General features: G+C 37.1%; 2 protein-coding genes across 2 annotated transcripts in view; one reads left to right on the forward strand and one right to left on the reverse strand.

Annotated features, from left to right (window-relative positions):
* Positions 1-849: 849 nt before the first annotated feature.
* Positions 850-4,878, reverse strand: LOC307018050 (calreticulin-like). The gene is made up of 9 exons (XM_079648107.1): positions 4,680-4,878; positions 3,665-3,766; positions 3,200-3,403; positions 3,011-3,105; positions 2,710-2,919; positions 2,371-2,484; positions 2,129-2,272; positions 1,950-2,042; positions 850-1,834 (listed from the first exon to the last, which is right to left on the reverse strand). Exons 1-9 carry the CDS (start codon positions 4,765-4,767, stop codon positions 1,622-1,624), a joined length of 1,263 nt encoding a protein of 420 aa, XP_079504233.1. The 5' UTR covers positions 4,768-4,878; the 3' UTR covers positions 850-1,621.
* A 445-nt stretch (positions 4,879-5,323) lies between these two features.
* Positions 5,324-19,152, forward strand: part of LOC307018049 (dynein axonemal heavy chain 8-like) — a 40,736-nt gene continuing 26,907 nt past the window's right edge. The window contains exons 1-34 of the mRNA XM_079648106.1: positions 5,324-5,543; positions 6,147-6,252; positions 6,371-6,505; positions 6,757-6,841; positions 6,978-7,129; positions 7,304-7,490; positions 7,745-7,908; positions 8,078-8,254; positions 8,480-8,593; positions 9,730-9,837; positions 9,932-10,033; positions 10,136-10,282; positions 10,366-10,563; positions 10,688-10,764; positions 10,884-10,983; positions 11,525-11,644; positions 11,737-11,872; positions 12,242-12,429; positions 12,521-12,601; positions 13,485-13,601; positions 13,776-13,895; positions 14,652-14,808; positions 14,928-15,034; positions 15,125-15,231; positions 15,307-15,376; positions 15,517-15,640; positions 16,502-16,674; positions 16,802-16,928; positions 17,370-17,605; positions 17,771-17,875; positions 17,967-18,080; positions 18,171-18,233; positions 18,423-18,523; positions 18,643-18,780. Coding sequence (XP_079504232.1) covers positions 6,211-6,252; positions 6,371-6,505; positions 6,757-6,841; positions 6,978-7,129; positions 7,304-7,490; positions 7,745-7,908; positions 8,078-8,254; positions 8,480-8,593; positions 9,730-9,837; positions 9,932-10,033; positions 10,136-10,282; positions 10,366-10,563; positions 10,688-10,764; positions 10,884-10,983; positions 11,525-11,644; positions 11,737-11,872; positions 12,242-12,429; positions 12,521-12,601; positions 13,485-13,601; positions 13,776-13,895; positions 14,652-14,808; positions 14,928-15,034; positions 15,125-15,231; positions 15,307-15,376; positions 15,517-15,640; positions 16,502-16,674; positions 16,802-16,928; positions 17,370-17,605; positions 17,771-17,875; positions 17,967-18,080; positions 18,171-18,233; positions 18,423-18,523; positions 18,643-18,780 — 4,172 coding nt within the window. The 5' untranslated portion in view covers positions 5,324-5,543; positions 6,147-6,210. The remainder of the gene's footprint in view (positions 5,544-6,146; positions 6,253-6,370; positions 6,506-6,756; positions 6,842-6,977; positions 7,130-7,303; positions 7,491-7,744; positions 7,909-8,077; positions 8,255-8,479; positions 8,594-9,729; positions 9,838-9,931; positions 10,034-10,135; positions 10,283-10,365; positions 10,564-10,687; positions 10,765-10,883; positions 10,984-11,524; positions 11,645-11,736; positions 11,873-12,241; positions 12,430-12,520; positions 12,602-13,484; positions 13,602-13,775; positions 13,896-14,651; positions 14,809-14,927; positions 15,035-15,124; positions 15,232-15,306; positions 15,377-15,516; positions 15,641-16,501; positions 16,675-16,801; positions 16,929-17,369; positions 17,606-17,770; positions 17,876-17,966; positions 18,081-18,170; positions 18,234-18,422; positions 18,524-18,642; positions 18,781-19,152) is intronic.

The following is a 19,152-nucleotide window of genomic DNA, read 5'->3' on the forward strand; positions in this document are numbered from 1 at the left end:
TATTGACGCCAATGAGAGCGATTAGAAGAGGGGAAACATATACATCATGAACTCTGACTGGATGAAGAACAGTGTCAGCCTTGACGGAAAAAACAAAACAAGACATTTTCCAGGCTCATTTTAAGAATACAGAAATATTGTGTAGTCTTTATTTTCAATAAAGATGGAAGAGGAGTTATTTAACATATAATATATATTTTTAAAGCATGTTTAAGTAATGTTTAAACTGAACATTAATTGTTTTGTGATGTCTGTGTTCTGGAGTTATGGAGACTCATTTTAATTTACCTTTCCATTGTATTCCTAAATGTTTTGGATTGATATGCATAACTTCCTATCTAGAGAATACACTTTTTTAATACACATTAAACCTGTATCTAGTAGAAAATAAATGAAACATGAATGCTAATGAATATTTTTGTAATGTCTGTCCTTATTTAAGATTTTTTGTTTTTATAATTATGAATGTTCATCCTTTTTTTGTATGTTGATTTAAGTCTCATTGCACTGTTTTGAATCTCTTATCCAATAATTTGTATGCTTGTTTGTCAGCTCTCCTGGTGTTTGTGTACTTGTTTGTGCCTATTTATCATACAATTCAGAGGAAATTGAATTTCTCAAACATCAAATGTTAGGTTCTTTTCCCCAAGCACACAATTCCACAGACGTAGAAGACACCTTCACCACATTTCATATTCTTTCCCATGGGGGACACATTTCATTTTTTAAACTATTATTAAGCAGACCCAAGTCAGATTTCACTGTTTTCATCACCATAGAAACATGTAGAAAAGTCTAACATGTTTAACTGCATACTTTCAAAATGCACGACAAACTATGACCAGGCAATAAGGTTATATTCTTTTAATAAAAACTTTGGTATCAATAACATTCTGTCCAATAAAAATAACCGTGGGACCATTAGTGATGTCAGGAGTCACACCAGGGGCTCAGCATATGATGCAGGTTCCATCACATTACCGTGAAGACATAAATGCCATTTCAATGCAGAAAAACTATTTCCTCGTGCACTTAAATGAAGATGAAATGTTTATGCTTAAACACTTCATTGAATTATTTCTTAACGTGTGACAAGGAAAATAAAATGTCAGTGCAACAGACAACCGAAATAAATTAGATTACAATCTTAATTTTTGTGATTTGTTTATGAGTTGTATGTTCAGATATGTGCAATGTTTGTTTCACCAGGTTGTAAGAGGACAGGGACAATGAATGGCTAATTCTTATGCTCAGCAAATCTAAACATTTTTATCACAGCTTTTGGTTAACTGTGCAACTTTTAAAAGGGGTAGATGTGACGATCAAGAAAAAGGCAGATGTCAGTGCCTCCATATTCTCTGTAATAACAAAATGAGGAATGGATATGGATGGAAAACCGTAAAATCAAACCAGTAGCTAGAGGCAACATGATAATATAATGACCAATACTAAACAGAAACTATGTCAATCATCAACCACTTGCCCCCCTTCACTACATTTGCCCACCAATTAGGTTGTGTCCTTTTCTCAGGGAAAGGATGCACAGCAGCCACAATACCCCTGGGAAATACAGGACAGAGTCTTTAGAGGAGGGACAGACACCATCTCTGGCCACACCTCCTCAAAGCTCATCTTTAAGCTTTGCTTCTTCTTCATCCATTTCTGAAAGTGCCTCCTCCATTTCATCCTTTGTGTCTTCTTCCTCATCGAGGTCTTCATCTTCCTCGTCTTCAGCATCCTCTTCATCACCTTCGGTTTCTTGTTCTTTGGTCTTCTCCTCCTCTTCCTTTCGTTTCAGGTCATCTTGCTCCTGTTTCATTTTCCTCTCTGGGTCCTGTGGAAAATGTTTAGATAGTCAAAAATAATGTATCTTTGTTCTTCTCAGTATATCATCAACTTCATGTGTTGTACAAATGAGAATATACGTCTTTAAAAGAATACCAGCATACCTTTGCCGCACCCCATGTCTCGTTGGTAATGTCTTCTGCTTCCTTCACATCGTCGGTGATCAAGAAGTTGTCAAAGATGGTACCAGATTTCACCTGAGATAAACATTTGCATTTGTTACACTGTAGCTTAACAATGCAATGGCAATATTAATACTAGTCATTATGTTTTTCTCTCTCACCTGCCAAAGATCAAGACCTAACACAGAAATCTTATCAAACTTGTAGATGTTTGAATCGGCACTGTATTCAGGATTGTCAATCTCAGGATGCACCCAGGCTCCTTTGTAGTCGGGGTTGTCGATCTGTTTGGGTTTCCATTCTCCCTGCAAAACAGAAGACATTTACCAGGCTGCACATACCTTAGCAGAGTAAATTATGAACATTTCTCAGGAAGAAAAGATCACAAAAAACATCAGCTAACCTTGTACTCTTGGTTAGGGATCATGGCTGGCTCCCACTCTCCATCCATATCTACGTCCCAGTCTTCGGGCTTTTTAGCGTCAGGGTCTGGAATGTTCTCAGGTTTGTCCCACTCCTGAAGAAGAAAAAAAAAAAAAAATTAGTTAATTTAACAGAGTTGTGAATGTAAACATTTTTAAAGCACAGGACGACTGTGAAAATCTAGGATAGAAACAAAAAAACTCAACTCTTCAAATTGAAATGTCCCAATCACTTTTCCATCAGTGCAAAGCAAAACAAGGGTAAATGCTATGCTTTATGTATAACTTTATTACTTAAATATATTTATAAGGTTATTCACCTCAGGCTTGGCGTCTTCAGCATCGTCAACCTTGGCACGATCATCCCAGTCCTCTGGCTTCTTAGCTTCAGGATCCTTGATTTTCTTAGCAGGCAATAAGTCCCAGTCCTCTTCCAGGCTGCCAGATTCTACCTTCTCATTATCAATCTTTACCTCATAGGTCTGATCTGGATTCAGGATCAACGTGTACATGTGGGTCAGCTCATCATCCTAGAAAAAAAAGTGTTTTGAATTACACCATTGATGCAGAAGAAGAAAATATATTTTATTTTCCAAAACATTTTTTAACAGCCAGACTTACCTTGCACTTAATCTCTTTCTTGATGAGGTGATTCTTGCCCTTGTAATTGAAGATGACGTGTACTTTCTTGGTGCTGTACCCACAGATATCAGGGCCTGTGTGAAATAAATGTAATTACTAGATGTTCCAAATTCTGAAAGTGTAACCATTAAGTAATAATTCTTTATTATCATCAACATCATCACTTACCAAACATGATGTAGTATGAGGAATCTCCATGCATTTCAGTCTGCTCCAAGTCAGAAGGGAAGACCTTCACATAACCACCACCACAGTCAATCTTCTGCTCATGCTTCACAGTAAACTGAATGACTAAAGGCTTGTCCTCATTGCTGAAAGGCTCAAAACGGGCAGAGGTGGCATAGAAGCGAGCATCCTGGCTTGTTTGCAAGCCTGAAAACAAAAGAGTGCAAAAATAATGAATTAACAGGACAAAAGCAAAATAGGTTCTCTATGGCTAACAATGTTGGAACTGTACTAGAAGATGAAAACACTAAAGTAACAAAACATAGACCTGATAAGTGTTTTTTTATATTAGAAGTGTGAGATCATTCCAAGGCTGGGCTGAGAAGGCAGTAATGTCATGATTACCTCAAGCAATAAAGCTGTTGAATCAGGTTAATTGGAACATATTCAATGTCAAAATTGTATTACCTTTGTCTTTCTCAGCATCTCCATAGAAGTTGCCAGCTGTTAGTTTCCACTCTCCATAGTCAGTTTTGTGTTTGGAGTTTACCCAGCGACTTCTCCATTCATCTGCACAGAGAAAGACCAGTAAGATTACCAAGTTTTGAACACTTGCGACACCTCTTTCTTTTACATGAAGCTACTTCCTGATTGCAACAAAGCTAGTAACTAAGGTGTCATTAGTAAAGGGTAACGTTAATATCAAAGATGGAAGAAGTACTCAGATCTTGAACTTCAGTAAAAGTAGAGCTACCACAGAATATGAATACTTTATTAAAAGTAAAAGTCCTGCATTCAAAATGTTACTCAATTAAAAGTAAAAAACTATTATCATAAAAAATATACACAAAGTACCAGAAGTAAAAGTATTCATTACACAGATTGGACCATTTCAGAATAATATATCATATGATTTGATTGAGATTATTAATTTGCAGCTACCTTTAATAACTGTGTTGGCTGCAGGGTAGCTTGTGAATGTTACTTCAGGTGTAACTAAAGTCCTTTTTAAGTGTTGTTTATATGTCACATTATGATTCCAAATCTGCAAAGTAACTAAAAAGCATTTTAAAAAATGTAGTGGAGTAAAAATACACCATGTATACCACTGAATTGTAGTAGGGTAGAATGACAAATTAGCAACACATTTAAATGCTCAAGTAAAGTTAAAGTCTCTCAAATTATATTGAGTGTATTAATACAAGTGTACAGTACATGAGTAAATGCAATTAGTTAATTTACACCTCTGGTTATAACGTTTGCTAGCTTTGGGGCCTTGCTAAAGTTAGCAAGCTGCCAACCCATCTTGAGTTATGAAATAGAGAGGTTCGTTTTTTACACTAAATCACAGATTAAACGGCACAAGAACAAGCTTTCAATAGAAACACACGATGAGATGTGTGACAAAATGACGGCTAACAGCTTTGCTAACACGCAATGAATAATCCCCATGCACAGTTCAAGATTCAAATGCCAAACTTACCACCGTCGAGAAACTCCTCCCGAAAGTAGATCTTTGCATGTACACAGTACACTGCTAATATTACCGCAACTACACCCAAGACTTGCATTTTCCCACCTCTGATCAACTTTTCACTACCGACAACGTCCTTGCTGAGTATTGAAAACCCTGTAGAGAAGGAAGAGAGGAGAATATTTTAGAGTCGCTCCAGTGAACAGATGTCTGCCTGCTATTGGATAACAAGATGGTGTATCTGGACCAATAACAGTGGACCACGAAACATATGTCCTCTCCAGAGCCTGATCCAGGATCAGCGGTTCTCATTTCGACGTTGTCATTATACCAACAGTCCTGCAGAGAGTGCCAGATATTAATGTAGAAACTAAAGTGGTCACCACATGACCAGAGAAGGAAGTAATAATTATCTCTAAAGTTGGTAGACTGTTCATCGTTGTTTGTTTGTATCATGGTTTGTATGTGTTCATGCTGTTAAAGCGTCTCACACAAGACTATAACATATAAACAAAAATATTAGAGCCATATCTGAAAGAAATACACGAACAAGCATAATACAATGTTTGGCTTTATCTCTTAAAAGTAAGAACAAAGATCACCACTCAATTTAAAGTTAGTTAGAAACGTTCAGATTTAAATTACCGTTACTGGTTTGTTTCCCCACGTCATATATAGCACTAACGGCTAGTGCGCGTGCCATCTTTTTAAACAGTTACCGTTAGAAAACGCAAAGAGATAACGGCTGGATTTGGATGATAACTTCATTGTCAACGACACCACCAATGAGTCTTCCCTGGAAGAAACAGAAACAGCACTCAAAGAAAATGAAGCCAACGTGCAGCTATATTTGTACCGGATTACTGAGTTTTGGTAAGTGTAGACAATATGTTAAATATTGTTAGCAACGTTGACAAGAGGTACGATATTAGCTAACAGCAAACTGTTTGACTTGCTAACGGTAGCGTTGATGTTAGCTAGCAAACGCTTACTGTATGTTTTTAAATGTATTCATTACAGTTTTAAGTTTAGCATAAAGTTAATAAACTAGCCAGTTAAGAATAATTTAGTAACATAAACTGTATGTTTGTTTTCAACAATGGTAGGCCTTTAAACCCACAACGATACACAAACCTTGGTCTAGTTTAGTTGACCGTTGACCTAGTTTTTTCTTCTTTTTTTCTCCTTTATTCAAGAACATATTTATCTACATCAAACATTATATTCACACAAAAATATTGACATCAGGGGTACACAGGTATTTATACAGAGTAAAACAAGAAAATACAAAATAATTTTACTGAAAAAAATACACAAAAATACATCTTACTTGGATTAACGGTATTTCTTTGGGGCTTCATCAAGTCACTTTGTATAACTTTGCTAGGTCTATTCAACAAACTACAGTTCACATGTCCACGATAATGAAGCGTTTGTTGGTATACAATTATGTTGTGTTTCTTTTGCTCATTACAGAGAATATGCAGAAAAACTACGTTATTCAACAGTGAAATAAGTAATATTGCCTGAGCCTTCAAAGATGGATACACCTGATCCAAAGGCAAACAAGCATGAATCTCAGGTACATGTCCTTACAAAATATAAGTGAACACATTTGTTGTACTAGTTCAGTATGGCACAGCGTTTTTTCCAAGTGTTGAAATACCATTGCTTCTATTTACAACCTTTTTTTTCTACAGGCCAAATACATGCAGGCTAGAGAGGAGAGAAAGAAGCTCCTCACCCCTTCACACAAGTACATGATTGACATCCTGGCCAACGGTCTGTTCTTGAAGCCAACAGCAGTAGAGGAATTTATTTTAGATTGTTCACCTGTGAGTTATTCCATTGGTGACAACTTTTTTCCCTTAGATAATACTAGGTATGTCACAACATACATAAAGTAGTTGATACCAATACCAGCGGTGTCTCTCCTTGACTTATAAGAGAAGTTTACATTTCGTAGATGTTTTTATTTACGACGAAATAAAAAGTGTGTTTTTGGTTAAACGTCCTTATTGCCTATTCAACTCAGCCATTTCATTAAAAGTTTAAAATAATTTCATTCTTTCGTCTTGCTAAATAGCTGGATGATTTTGATGATTTCTTCGCCAAAGGAGGTCGTAAGGCCATCTCCTTTGTGTATCAAATGTCGGAAGTTCCAGGAATAGGTAGGCATAATTGTATTGCATAGTTGATTGTATTTGTCCCCGTACTTAAATATTACATTTTAGTACAGAATCTTTATAAATTGTCCAGATTAATTTGAGATTTTAATGAAAAAAACATTTGACCATTTAATTTCAGAGTGTGGACGCTCATATACTGGCACTACCAAAAAGGGAAAAATATTGAGGCTGTTTTTAGCCAATCTGTCTCAGACATGCCTGACAGGTATTTGCTGCTCTTTCACACGGACCAGAGTGGACATTCCTGTGAATTCAGAAAACATACGTGAGGTAAGACAGTCTGTTTCGTGTAAAGTAGTGTTTTTCTGGATATTGTTAGTGTCTAAAATGCAAAGCTTTCATTTTTTACTAAGATTAGCAACCCCAGTTCAGTTATTTTAATTTCCTTTTTTTCCCTTTTGGATTTTGTGAAGAGATGGATGATATTATCTTCATGCTTTGTAGGAGATCTTCTTTTCAATGGTCGATGCCAGAGAGGGCCTTCTAAAAGGAACAAGAAATGCCTTCAATTTTCTGTTACCAGCTCTCGATGCAGGACAAAACTGGGGTGTCTTAGATAAATCAAGACATGGTGAAAAAATTAAGAGTAACTTCAAGTACTCCATGAAGTGTTGCCTTAGCTCTTTAGATGGTAAGTTGTTATTTGATTTAAGTTGGCATTTGCACTTTTTTTCAAGTCTTCAAGTTTTGATTATAATACATTATAAGCAGCAACACCACACCACACCAACAGTCTTTACCATATTGTTCCGCCAGTCATATTTAATTTCTTTAAAATGGTCAATCTTTGCTTTATCTGTTAGCCATTATATTGGTGTAACCTAATAATGGTGGTGATTAAGTGCATTTGATGATCTTGTACTTTTTTGCTTGTTTGTACCCCAGACATCCAGATGAGCAATGAGAGTATTGTTCACCTGAATAAAGTCACTGACATTGACTTCTCTAAGTTGGTCTCCGTTGAAGACATGAAGGTTGCAGCTGCTAACTTTGACATGGTGCATCGACTGGAAGAAATTCTCATGCAATGGTATAAGCAAATCGAGAAGGTAGGTTTTTTTACAATCTTTAAAAATACATCCTTTACCACTTACCCAGTATCAAGCATCAGTTAACTGCCAAAGCAAAGCATATTACTCACAAAATCTATCTTATTGTACATGAATTACTGCGTGTGGAAAATACTCTGTAACTATTCTCTATATCCATCCTCGTCAGGTCCTGATAGAAACTGATCAGTTAAGGAAAGGGGTTGATTCTGCAGGCCCGTTGAGTGAGTTAGAACACTGGAAAAAAATGTCTTTACGGTTCAACTCTATCATCAATCACATCAAGGGTCCAGAGTGTAAGGCGGTGATGATGGTTCTCCATATCAGCCACTCCAAGACTATGAAGGTATGGATGCTTAAGTGTAGAAAGTCAACATAGTAATACAGAGTTATTGTATATATATATTTCAATATTTTTTAAGACATGTCTTATGTGTTTTTAATTAAACCTGAGAACATCACTTCAAGTGAAAAGAGTTTTATTTGAAACAAGAATCGGTAGGCGTAAATTGCATCTTTAACTTGTCTTTTTGAAGGATTACATTGTATATCAACTTTTTGAACTATATAGATGTGGCGGGAGCTGGATGCCAGGATAACAGATCGCGTAAATGAGGCAAAGGACAATGTCAAATATCTTAACACTCTGGAAAAAATCTGTCAACCTCTTTACAATAGTGACCCGGTAGGAACAGTCATTTATAATACATGTCTAAGCAATGTTTGTATTTGTACTTTTTGTATGCTACATCATTGTATCTGCACTAAGATGTAGGGGTATATTGCGGGCACAATGTGTTGAACATGTGTGGATGACCAATGGTTGTTAAAACACTGCATATCAAATGTATTACTTCTTTGTAGAGTGTTGACATTCTACAGGGAGGACTTATTACACCATACGTATTAGAGTGAAATAATGACATAAATCGGCATAAAACATATTAAACATTGACGATCACCTTTCACATTACCCATGATATCAATCCTTATAATTCTTTTGACAATAACACATTTAAAACAGTTGACATAGAATTCAATGTTTATTGAACAAGCCAACAATCTCCGGCAGTGGCTCAGTCAGTAGGGGCTTGGACTGGGAGCTCTAGGGTCGCCGGTTCAAGTCCCCGACCAGACCTTAGATATGGAGTGTGGACTGCTACTTGGAGAGGTCCCAGTTCACCTCCTGCCCTGCCGTGGTGCCCTTGAGCAAGGCACCGGACACCCCCCCTCACTCCCATTGCTCCCCGGGCGCTGTACAATAGCTTGCTACTGCTCCTAGTACTAGACTCCTGGTACTAGGATGGGTTGAATGCAGAGAACTAATTCCACTGTGTGCTCTGCATGTGTGACCATTAAAGAGGGTTTCATCCCTCCCATTCTATTCTATCTCAGATGCAGCCCATGGTTGCAGCAGGTGTTAATAAACCCTAGATACAGTGACCTCTAGTGGATAACTGGTAATAATTAAAGACAGCTTTTATGGTGGACTACACAAAGCTGTGAGTTTTAAAGTAAAGGAGAAATGCATTATTTCCAAACAGGATTAAATTAGTTTTTTTACTAAACAAAGTCAATGAAGGAAACGGCTCCATCGACTTTTTTTTAAACGTATGTGTGGCGTCAGTTGCATTTCCAGAAGGAAATAGCAAGTTGTCGTGTGCTGTGCTGAAGCGCAATTATCCTTGCACATTACTGCTGTATATACAGTACTGTATTCACTGTATTTATTATTATCTGTGTATTTATTCTTATTCATACATTTCCCATCTATTTACCTTTTATTTTGTAGATACTTCTGATAATTGTGTGTGATTTCAGGTCACCATGTTGAAAAGCGTGCCGAACGTCATCAATGCTATTCAAATGATTTACAATGTTTCATTGTACTACAATACCAGAGAAAAGATATCAGCACTGTTCGTAAAAGTAAGTGTTTTGTTTTTAGCCGCAGAACATTTAAGTTGTTTTCAGAAAATGTAAGCGTCCAATTTACTTTTTTTTCCTGAAAAAAACTGTCCAGGTTACAAATCAGATGGTTACAGCCTGCAGATCATATATTACTGACAACGGCAGATGTCTAATATGGGACCAAGATGCTGAGGAAATGGTCAAGAAAATGCAGGTGATAAGGACACCTACCGCTTTATGGATCATTTTGTGGTGTCATGTAACTTGTGTTAAAATCAGCATGCCAATTTATTTAAGCATCTTTTATTTTTGGCAGGACTGCATATGCCTATTTCAGGAGTATCAGTCATGCTTCCAGAAAGCAAAGAAAAAAAATATGGAAAGTCCTGGAAAGAAGCCCTTTGATGTTTCAGAGAGTCAGATTTTTTGCAAGTTTGAGGGCTTCTGCAAGCAGCTTGAAAAGGTGTGGTCCATGCTCACTTTTTAAATTTGAATCCCACTCTAATCACAAGGTCTTGCAAAGTAACCAAGCATTCTCTATTGTAGATCACACAAATAATTACACTGTTCAAGATGTTTGAACCCCTTGGGAAATCAAATATTGAGGGCATTGAGATTCTGGCCAGACAATTCCACACTGTGTCCATGAACCTGAAGAGGAAGCAGTATGACATGTTGACTCCAAGGACCATTGAATTTGAGTTGGATTTCACGAAGTTCATCGCTCAAATTGGCCACATTGAGGTATATTTATATCCTTTTGTGTACAATTTGTAATGTAGGTAGCTTCCTTTCTTTAAGTTCATTAAGTATTGTTCCAAATATACAATAGATGGTTTATTTATATTTCGGCTATCCCTTTCTGCAGCATCAGCTTCGGGCATTTATGACTTCCTGTTTCTTGAACAAATTCTCATCTCAGCAAGCTCTGGTCCTAATACAGCGGTTAGTATATAAATATAATATAAACATTGTTCTGTCTTTTTTTTTTTTTAACTGTGGATGATTTGGCTTTCTAATCCTAACATTTTAATGCGTTGTTTAATGATTCTTATTATTTGTAGTTTTCAGAGGCTGAATATTCCCTGTCTTGACTCGGAAATCTCCAACCTGTTGGCTCGTATTCTTAAGCACTATTTCTCAGAAGTAGAGTTTGCGAAAAAGGTATCCCATTTCCATGCTTCAGTTGACACTGAGAATAATATATAAATGTCAAATTTAAAACGTTGACGTTTTTGATTAAATTAACATGTACATTTCAGGGTTCTTACGGTCATTTCCAACCTGGAAAGGTCATTGAAATTCAAAATGCTAATTCCAGGCCCTGGAAAAGTTATGGAAAACAATATTTTTCCCAAAGTTTTGGAAAAGTCATGGAAATGTAACTAAAGTTGCATCAAATATAATTTATATTTGATCTAATCGCCAAAATAGTAATACTATAATGATAATAAATACTGTATTGTATAGTAATGAAACTTAGAATGGCATTTAACTGACTAGTAAGCATACTATTTCATTTGTTTTAGATAGGCACAACCTGTTTCAGACCTTATTTTCCTGTTCCATGTTAAAATAAACAATTTTCAGTGGTACCGATGAGAAGAGTAATTTTTTTGGTCATGGAAAATTAGGTAAAGGTCATGGAAAAGTCATTGCAAATCATTGGTGAAAAAATGTATGAACCCTGACATTTTCTCTGCAGCTCTATGAAAAACAGAGAGATGACCCACCATTAGCTAGAAACATGCCTCCAGTGGCTGGAAGGATTGGTTGGGTCAAGCATCTCTACCAAAAAATAGAGGAACCCATAACATACATAAAAGTATGGCTTAATTTCTCTCTGAAAAACAACTTTAAAAAATGAGTTATCTACTGAATTGTTTTAATGTTGAAAGCACCTTTTGCCATTAACAGAACAACTCTGACATCCTGTCCAGCCCTGAGGGACAAGATGTGGTGAAAATGTACAACCAAACTGCAGCTGCATTTCTAGAGTTTGAGTCTGTTTACCACAGAGCATGGATGACTGAAGTGTCCAAACTGGATTATAGTAAGTTACCTGGCTATGACTTGATATGTTGATACCCTAGAGTGCCACAGTGACGCGTCCTAAAACCCGGAAGTAAACTCAATCATAAATCTATCGATTAGATTTATGATTAGAAAATTATAAAAGTACGGTAGACATGTGGAGATTATCCGGCTGAACAAAACGTGGTCTGTCTCTTCAATGTGTGTCAACCACAGACCTTATTTCGAGCTATTTTCCAAAAGCCTATGGAGAAATTGCATTGGTTTTTGTCGAAGGAATCGGAAGTGGTAAAATGCTAACTTGCTTCCAGATTTGCGTCACTGTGGCACTCTCCTTGAACCTTGAATTATTTTCAAATGCCTTCTCCCCCATTCCTCCTTATTACAGTCTTGAATATTACTCTGCTGGTTCGTCACGCAAAGACTGGAAAATTAGTTGTCAACTTCGACCCTAAAGTCACCGAGGTCATACGGGAGGCTAACTGTTTGATGAAGATGGGAATGGAGATTCCGAAGCAGGCTTTGAATCTGGTAAAGTTGGAAAGCAAACTCAACTCCGACCACCTCCGACTGCAGGTAAATTATAACGACATTTAAAACATTTTAACAGATGGACTGGAAGCTTTATTAAAAATGACTTTTTTGTGTATTTGTTTTTTTTCTATAGACCATTTTGGCAGATTATGAGGCGACCATTCAGAGCATTCCTGCAGAGTTAGTCAACCTGATGACTTCAAAAATAAAACATGTAAGCAGTTTGTAAATACAGTTCATTTTTGAAGTAGAACATTTACCTTAAAGTGGACCTATCATGCTATATTTGAATAATACAGTGTAGGACCATACCTATATAAGGCATATTAATGTTTTTTTACTTTCCAAAATACCAAACAGATCATGCATTTTAGCCATTCCTCATTTCGCTCAATTTAACACTGTCTTTGCATGGGCTGATTCAGTGAGAACAGCACCATCTACAGGCCTGGCATATGTACTACAGCGTCTCCAGCGCTTTCCAACGGCAATGTCCGTGGCTGTCTCCTCCTGATTGGTGGAGTTGTGGCCCAATAGCCGTAGCGCCACTTCTGTGACGTCATAGAAGTTTTCAAATCTGGATCAGTCTGTATCAGATCCGTTGCAGCCCCTTTTTAAGAGTTTTGGGTATGGAGGAAAATAGAGAGGGTTGTGTTTTCTGACACTTGGTGAGTTCCCTGGAACACCGGGGACACATATTCATGTATAAAAGACGTACATAAGGGCATTTAGCATGATAGGTCACCTTTAATACAAAATAAATCAAATTGGTAAAGAGAAACTTGTATCACATATAATGTTATGATAAATTAAACATAAATACTTCAACTTCTATGTTACACAGTTCAGTGCAAACAAACCCTTTCAGTGCTTCTTGCTAAGTTCCTTATCCACTAAAACACTAGTGCGTTATGTGAGAAATTGTTAGCCAAATGTAAAGCTTGCTACAGGCAATATTCATAGGTGTGGAACTACTGTAGCTTTATCACATTTTTTTTATCACGTCATTTGTGCCTTAAAAAGTTACTGTTGTGTTATTTATTGAACGCTTTCACAGTTTCTAATGATTGACCTGTTCTGTTTTGGTGAAATACAAGGTGGAATCTGTGCTTCGCCATGGCTCGGTGATGCTCACCTGGTCGTCCTTTCTCCTGGACAAGTTCTTCGAAAATGTGGACTCTGCTTTGTTTGAGCTTAAACATCTCGTAAAGAATGTATGTTGCTGAAGAAACGCTCTTACCAAATGTTAGCTATCTTTGTTTGTCACATATGGATAGCATTGCAATCGCCAGTCAGCAACCCTTTTCACACTTCTACCCTTCAGGTATTCGTGAAGCTGCTATTGCTTTAGAGGAATATTTCTATATGTTTCCTTTCCTGTTTTCCAGGTGCAGGATGTCTGTAAGATACACATTGATGATGTCCTTAGAGACATCTCAGAGACTGTGATGATTGAGCTCCCTGAAGACCATGCATCTTCAGTGCAGCACTTGATGGACCTCAATGAGGTATTTATTCATCTTCAAAATTATTACATGAATATTGAATTTTGAATTTCCTTATTTTTTGCTGAATGTTGTTATAATAATGTTGAGTTCAAAATGTATTTCTGCTGCCCTATGTGGCCTTAACAAAGGTTTAGTTTTTTTTTTTATCTGCAATACATAGAGAGGCGAAGTCCCACCCATCTACCTCCGACTCATGGGAACATATCTTTCGATCCTGTTTGAATTGTGCCTTGAATTACACATATGATGTTTGTGAATCTTAAAAAATAATTTACATATCAAAAAAGTCACAGTTTGTCGTAAAACTGTTGAAATATAAGACTATGAAAAATACGCAACTAGAAAGACTACAAATCCCAGAGTCCCGGTCCCGCATGCTGGCTCTTACGGAACCGACTAACTCCCCTTTTGTGTATGTACAGCTCTTAACATGACGAGACAGTGATTTTCACCTCTTTTAATACTTTCCCCCTCATTCTGAAAGAAAGAAGTTAAATGTGCCAACGTGGCGGCCTTCTTGGTGTGTGGTGCGAGACGGGAGATGTAGTTCATTGAGCGGTTTCACTCAAAAAAAGTCTTACTTTCGTGGCACAATTCAAACGGGATCGAACGGTAATCTTTCTCTCGCCATTGACTTCGATACATACTTTTTCCGAAATAAGGTCCCATGGAGGTCCCCCGGAAAGGGAGGGACTTCGCTTCTCTATTTGAATTATGTCTGGTTCATTTATTGACTCATTATATATCTGTTTTTAGAATCATTCTAAGGAGTGGACAAGCATATTGGACTTCAAATATAATCGTGTTAAACGAGCAGTGAAGGAGCTTGGTAATGTGTTCAGGGGCATTTATGAATCAAAAAGCACAAAGAAGACTGTGGAGGAACCTGCTTCAGGTCAATTGCCTATCTCAGGTATTGAATACAGGTGGAATTAATATAAAACAATTGAAGAAAAAGTCATACAGCACCTGAAATTACAATATCTTACATGTATGCATGTTTATCTCCTTTATCTAACCTTTTCATTGTAGGACGACGGACTGTGTCATTCTCAGGAGAGACTCAGAAAACCCCTAGTGAGGATGTGGGAAGGAATTCAGAAGGTCCTGACAGAGATAGAGCAATCAAGTTTGAGAAGGTTTGTTTGCTCACAAACTATAAAACATTGCTCATATAAAAACCATAAGCATAAATATGTCAATGCTTAAATAAAACATCTTAATTCCAGGAGTTTAAGAAGCTTTATGAATACTTTACTGAGAGGGTATTCGATGCACTGGTGAAAACAACCAAGCTATCTCTGGAGGCCCTGAGAAGGAGAGTGTGTGGCACTAAGTAAGTGTCTGATGTATTCAGCATGTAAAAATAAAAAAGGCCAAAATCTAATAGAAATGACATGATCTCTTCCAGATCAAAATCAAGAAAGTCTAAGATGGTTTCGCTAATAAATAGTGAAGTCCAGCTGATTATACCAAACGTGGTGAGTTTATACTTCTCATTGGCAACTGATTCCACCTCACACAAGTACTGCTACTTGTTTAAAGGGGATGGATAACTTAGATCTCCTTGCCAATTGTGTTCAACAGAAAATATGTGTTCTCTGTCTGATGTTGTCATCAGGTAATGATTCCCGCTGTAGAGGAGATCCAACATGCAATCAATCGGTTAATCGACTTGGTCTTGGAAATAAGCAAGGGCATTTCCTGGCAGCGGGAATACAGTCATGATGGCGCCAAGAACAAAGGTACGTTGTTGTCAGCATGCACATGTATGTATCCTTACATATAATGAATGTGGATCTGAGGCAACCAACTATTCGTCTTATTAAATTGAAACAGACGAAATGCATTAAATTAAAGTTTAGTAAGTCATATATTTGCAGGCTTTTTTTTTCAAATATAGAGAGGTGAAGTCCCTCCCTTTCCGGGGGACCACCATTGGACCTTATTTCGGAAAAATTATGTATTGAAGTCAATAGGGAGAGAAAACGTATCTTTCGATCCCGTTTGAATTGTGCCATGAATTACACATGATATTTGTCAATTTAAAAGATAATTTTGCAAGTAAAAAAAAAACAATGTGTCGTAAAACTGTGAAGTAGCACTTTTTCTGTGTGAAACCGCTCAATGAACTACATCTCCCGCCTCGCACCACACACCAAGACGGCTGTCACGTTGGCACATTTCACTTCTTTCTTTCAGAATGAGGCAAAAAGTATTAAACGAGGAGAAATTCACTACAAGTCTGGGCATGTTGAGAGCTGTACATATACAAAAGGGGAGTTAGTCGGTTCCGTAAGAGCCAACATGCGGGACCGGGATTCTGGTTCTAGTTGCGTATTTTTCAGTCTTATGTTTCAACAGTTTTACGACAAACCGTGATTTATTTATTTTTTACATGGAAATAATTTGTTAAGATTGACAAACATCATATGTGTAATTCGTGGCACAATTCAAACGGGATCGAGAGATATTCTTTCTCTCCACATTGACTGCAATACATAATTTTTCCGAAATAAGGTCCCATGGGTCGGAAGTAGATGGGCGGGACTTTGCCTCGCTATAGTCAAAATACATTTAATCTTTTTTTTGTGATGTTCATACAGGCGGAGAAAAAGAACATTTCTATCACAGAGTTGTTGAACACAAGGACATAAAAAAGGTTGTGGTCATTCTGAAATCAGCAGTCAGCACCCAAAGGAAAGAAGCAGCCGGTGTTCTGAAGCAATTCAGCCCGTTCGGAGTGCTTTGGGAGGTTGACAGGAACCTCAAAGTCAAGGTTTGTTTTCAGAGAACATAACATAAGACCTTTTGGCAGAAAATATGTTTTCCAATAATGCTGATGATGATGATGATGATGATGATGATGATGACCAACGACATCATGTTTATCCTAACTTTTAAAGGAATTCATGGACAGCAATCCATCCTTGATCCAGATCAAATCTGAAATCCAGCACTACGACTCAATTGAAAAAGATATTGATGATATCAAACCCATCATTGTTTTGGGGTCGACTGAATTGTCAACAGGTACGGTAGCAATAATAATGTACAGCATCAGGGTTTCACTTGATTCTTTAGAGAAAGCATTACAGTACACAGCCAGAGGATGGTCTGAAGTGTTAGTTTTTTACTTTTACAGTTAGAAGCAGCTATGTGTTGAGCATGATTGTCTGTATATGTAATGACCTTTTGGGAACACCACATTTTCAACATTTAAATGTTGTAATAACATATTTCTGTCTGAAACTAAGCCGTGTACATACTTACCAACATTGCTGTCTCAGCCAACAATTTTTTTACAATAAAAAAAACCCCTCTATCATAGGGAATTTGATTTAAAAAATGGATTTGATAGCAACATTTTGGTTTTGCCGTGATTTGTAGGTCGGGCTTGGTTTGTGAACTGTGTTTATGTTAGAGCGAAGGAGTTGCATTTTCTGCACTGTAAATGATATCTCTTGAATGCAGCTCCATTAAGGAAGTCCTTGACAGTTGAGACCAAAGCCTGGAAGAAGCTTTTGTGCAAATACCTGAAGGAGAAGTACAAGAAGAAAATGATCGACACCAGCATCCATACTAACAAATACATTGTACAACTATCCCACCCTGTGACTAATCTCGAAGATGTGCGCAAATCCATGGGGGCCCTGTCTAAGCTCCGGGATGCTGAAATACAAACTGATATGACCTTGATTTCCATTGAGGTATGACATTTGTTGCTTATCAAATTTTAAATCTGTGTGCTCTGAAAAACGGTTGATCACGCCACGGTGGTTCAGAAATGTAGTTTTTTCCTTGATAAGTAAGAACTGCATTTTCAATTATGTGCTTGTCAAATAACCATTTTATGATTATGTTATATGTTACAGGAAGCTTTTGAAATTTTGACTAAATATGAAGCAGAGGTGACCAAAAGAGAAGCAGAGGGAGTGTTCAATCTGAGGCATTTCTTCACAAAGCTTCAGTCTAAAGCTGTTAGTATTATAATTGTATTCATATATATATTTATATTTTTTGGTTTTATAATGTGTTCTTCTGAAACGTTTTGGTTCTTGTCTTTCCCAGAGATTAGTGCAAGAAGAACTTGTTCGTAAGCAGCCCATTTTCAAACAAGACCTTCTGGAGGGTGTAACTACTTTCCAAAATGATGTTGGCACTTTTTTGAATCAGTATGATACAGTAAGTCATCTGTGAATTTGTAGGAAAGATTTGTATCATTCAAAGTCAATTAATTAATCAATTAACTGATTCAAATGGTCTTGCTTTTAGGAAGGCCCCATGGCTGATGGAATTGCTCCCCAAGAAGCCAGCTCCAGGCTTCGGATCTGTCAGGTAACACAAGAAGAGAGGCCATATATTACATATGCAATTTGTAGAACACTTCATTTTTTATTGTTTTAGCCTGTTACTCCAAATAATTGAATTGTGACCTCACTATTTTTAGCCCATTTTTTTAATTAAACAAAGTAAGATAAAGGAAAATACCATCCAATGAAAACCTTGTTGTTTGTTTCTCCTCAGACTCAATTTGAAGAACTGTGGAGGGATTTCACCACGTATAACTCTGGGGAGCAACTCCTCGGCTTGCCAGTCACACAGTATGACTGCCTACAGAAGAAAAAGTTTGTACAACTCTACAAAAGCTACTTTACCTGGAGTTCTTGGTTAAGTTGTTCATCTTGATAATATTTGAAAATGTGTTCAGACTAATTCAATCAATGATTTCCTTTTATAACTTTAGGAAAGAGCTTGACCTCCTGCACAAACTCTATGGCCTCTATGATGCAGTGATGGGTAAAATCAGCGGGTACTATGGCATTCTGTGGACAGAAGTGGATATTGAGAAGATAAATGGAGAACTTTTAGAATTTCAGAACAGGTAATCCAAGTATTATTGTTGTTTCCCCCCACCTCACTGTTGTTACAGCCAATATGCACTATGCTTTTTATTTGTTGGGAAACGACATTGCTTATAGCAGTGCTTCTCAAAATGTGGTCCGTGAGCGCCCCCTAGTGGTCCGTGAGTATATCTCTAAGTAGCCAACGATCTGTGAGTCTGTTGGACATAAACTCCTTAATAAATGTAGTCTACATTTCATAAGAGGTGTAAAACCTGTGAGCATTTTAAATCGCATTTGAACAAAAGGCTTATATAATCTGTAGTTGTATTTGTATTGTTGATTTAATGTGTGAACGAGGCGATACAGAGAAGTCACGTTAAGCTGTTATTATTAGGCTGTACTTTGTTATA

Source organism: Notothenia rossii (genome assembly GCF_949606895.1).
Source record: "Notothenia rossii genome assembly, chromosome: 9".
Lineage (NCBI taxonomy): Eukaryota > Metazoa > Chordata > Actinopteri > Perciformes > Nototheniidae > Notothenia > Notothenia rossii.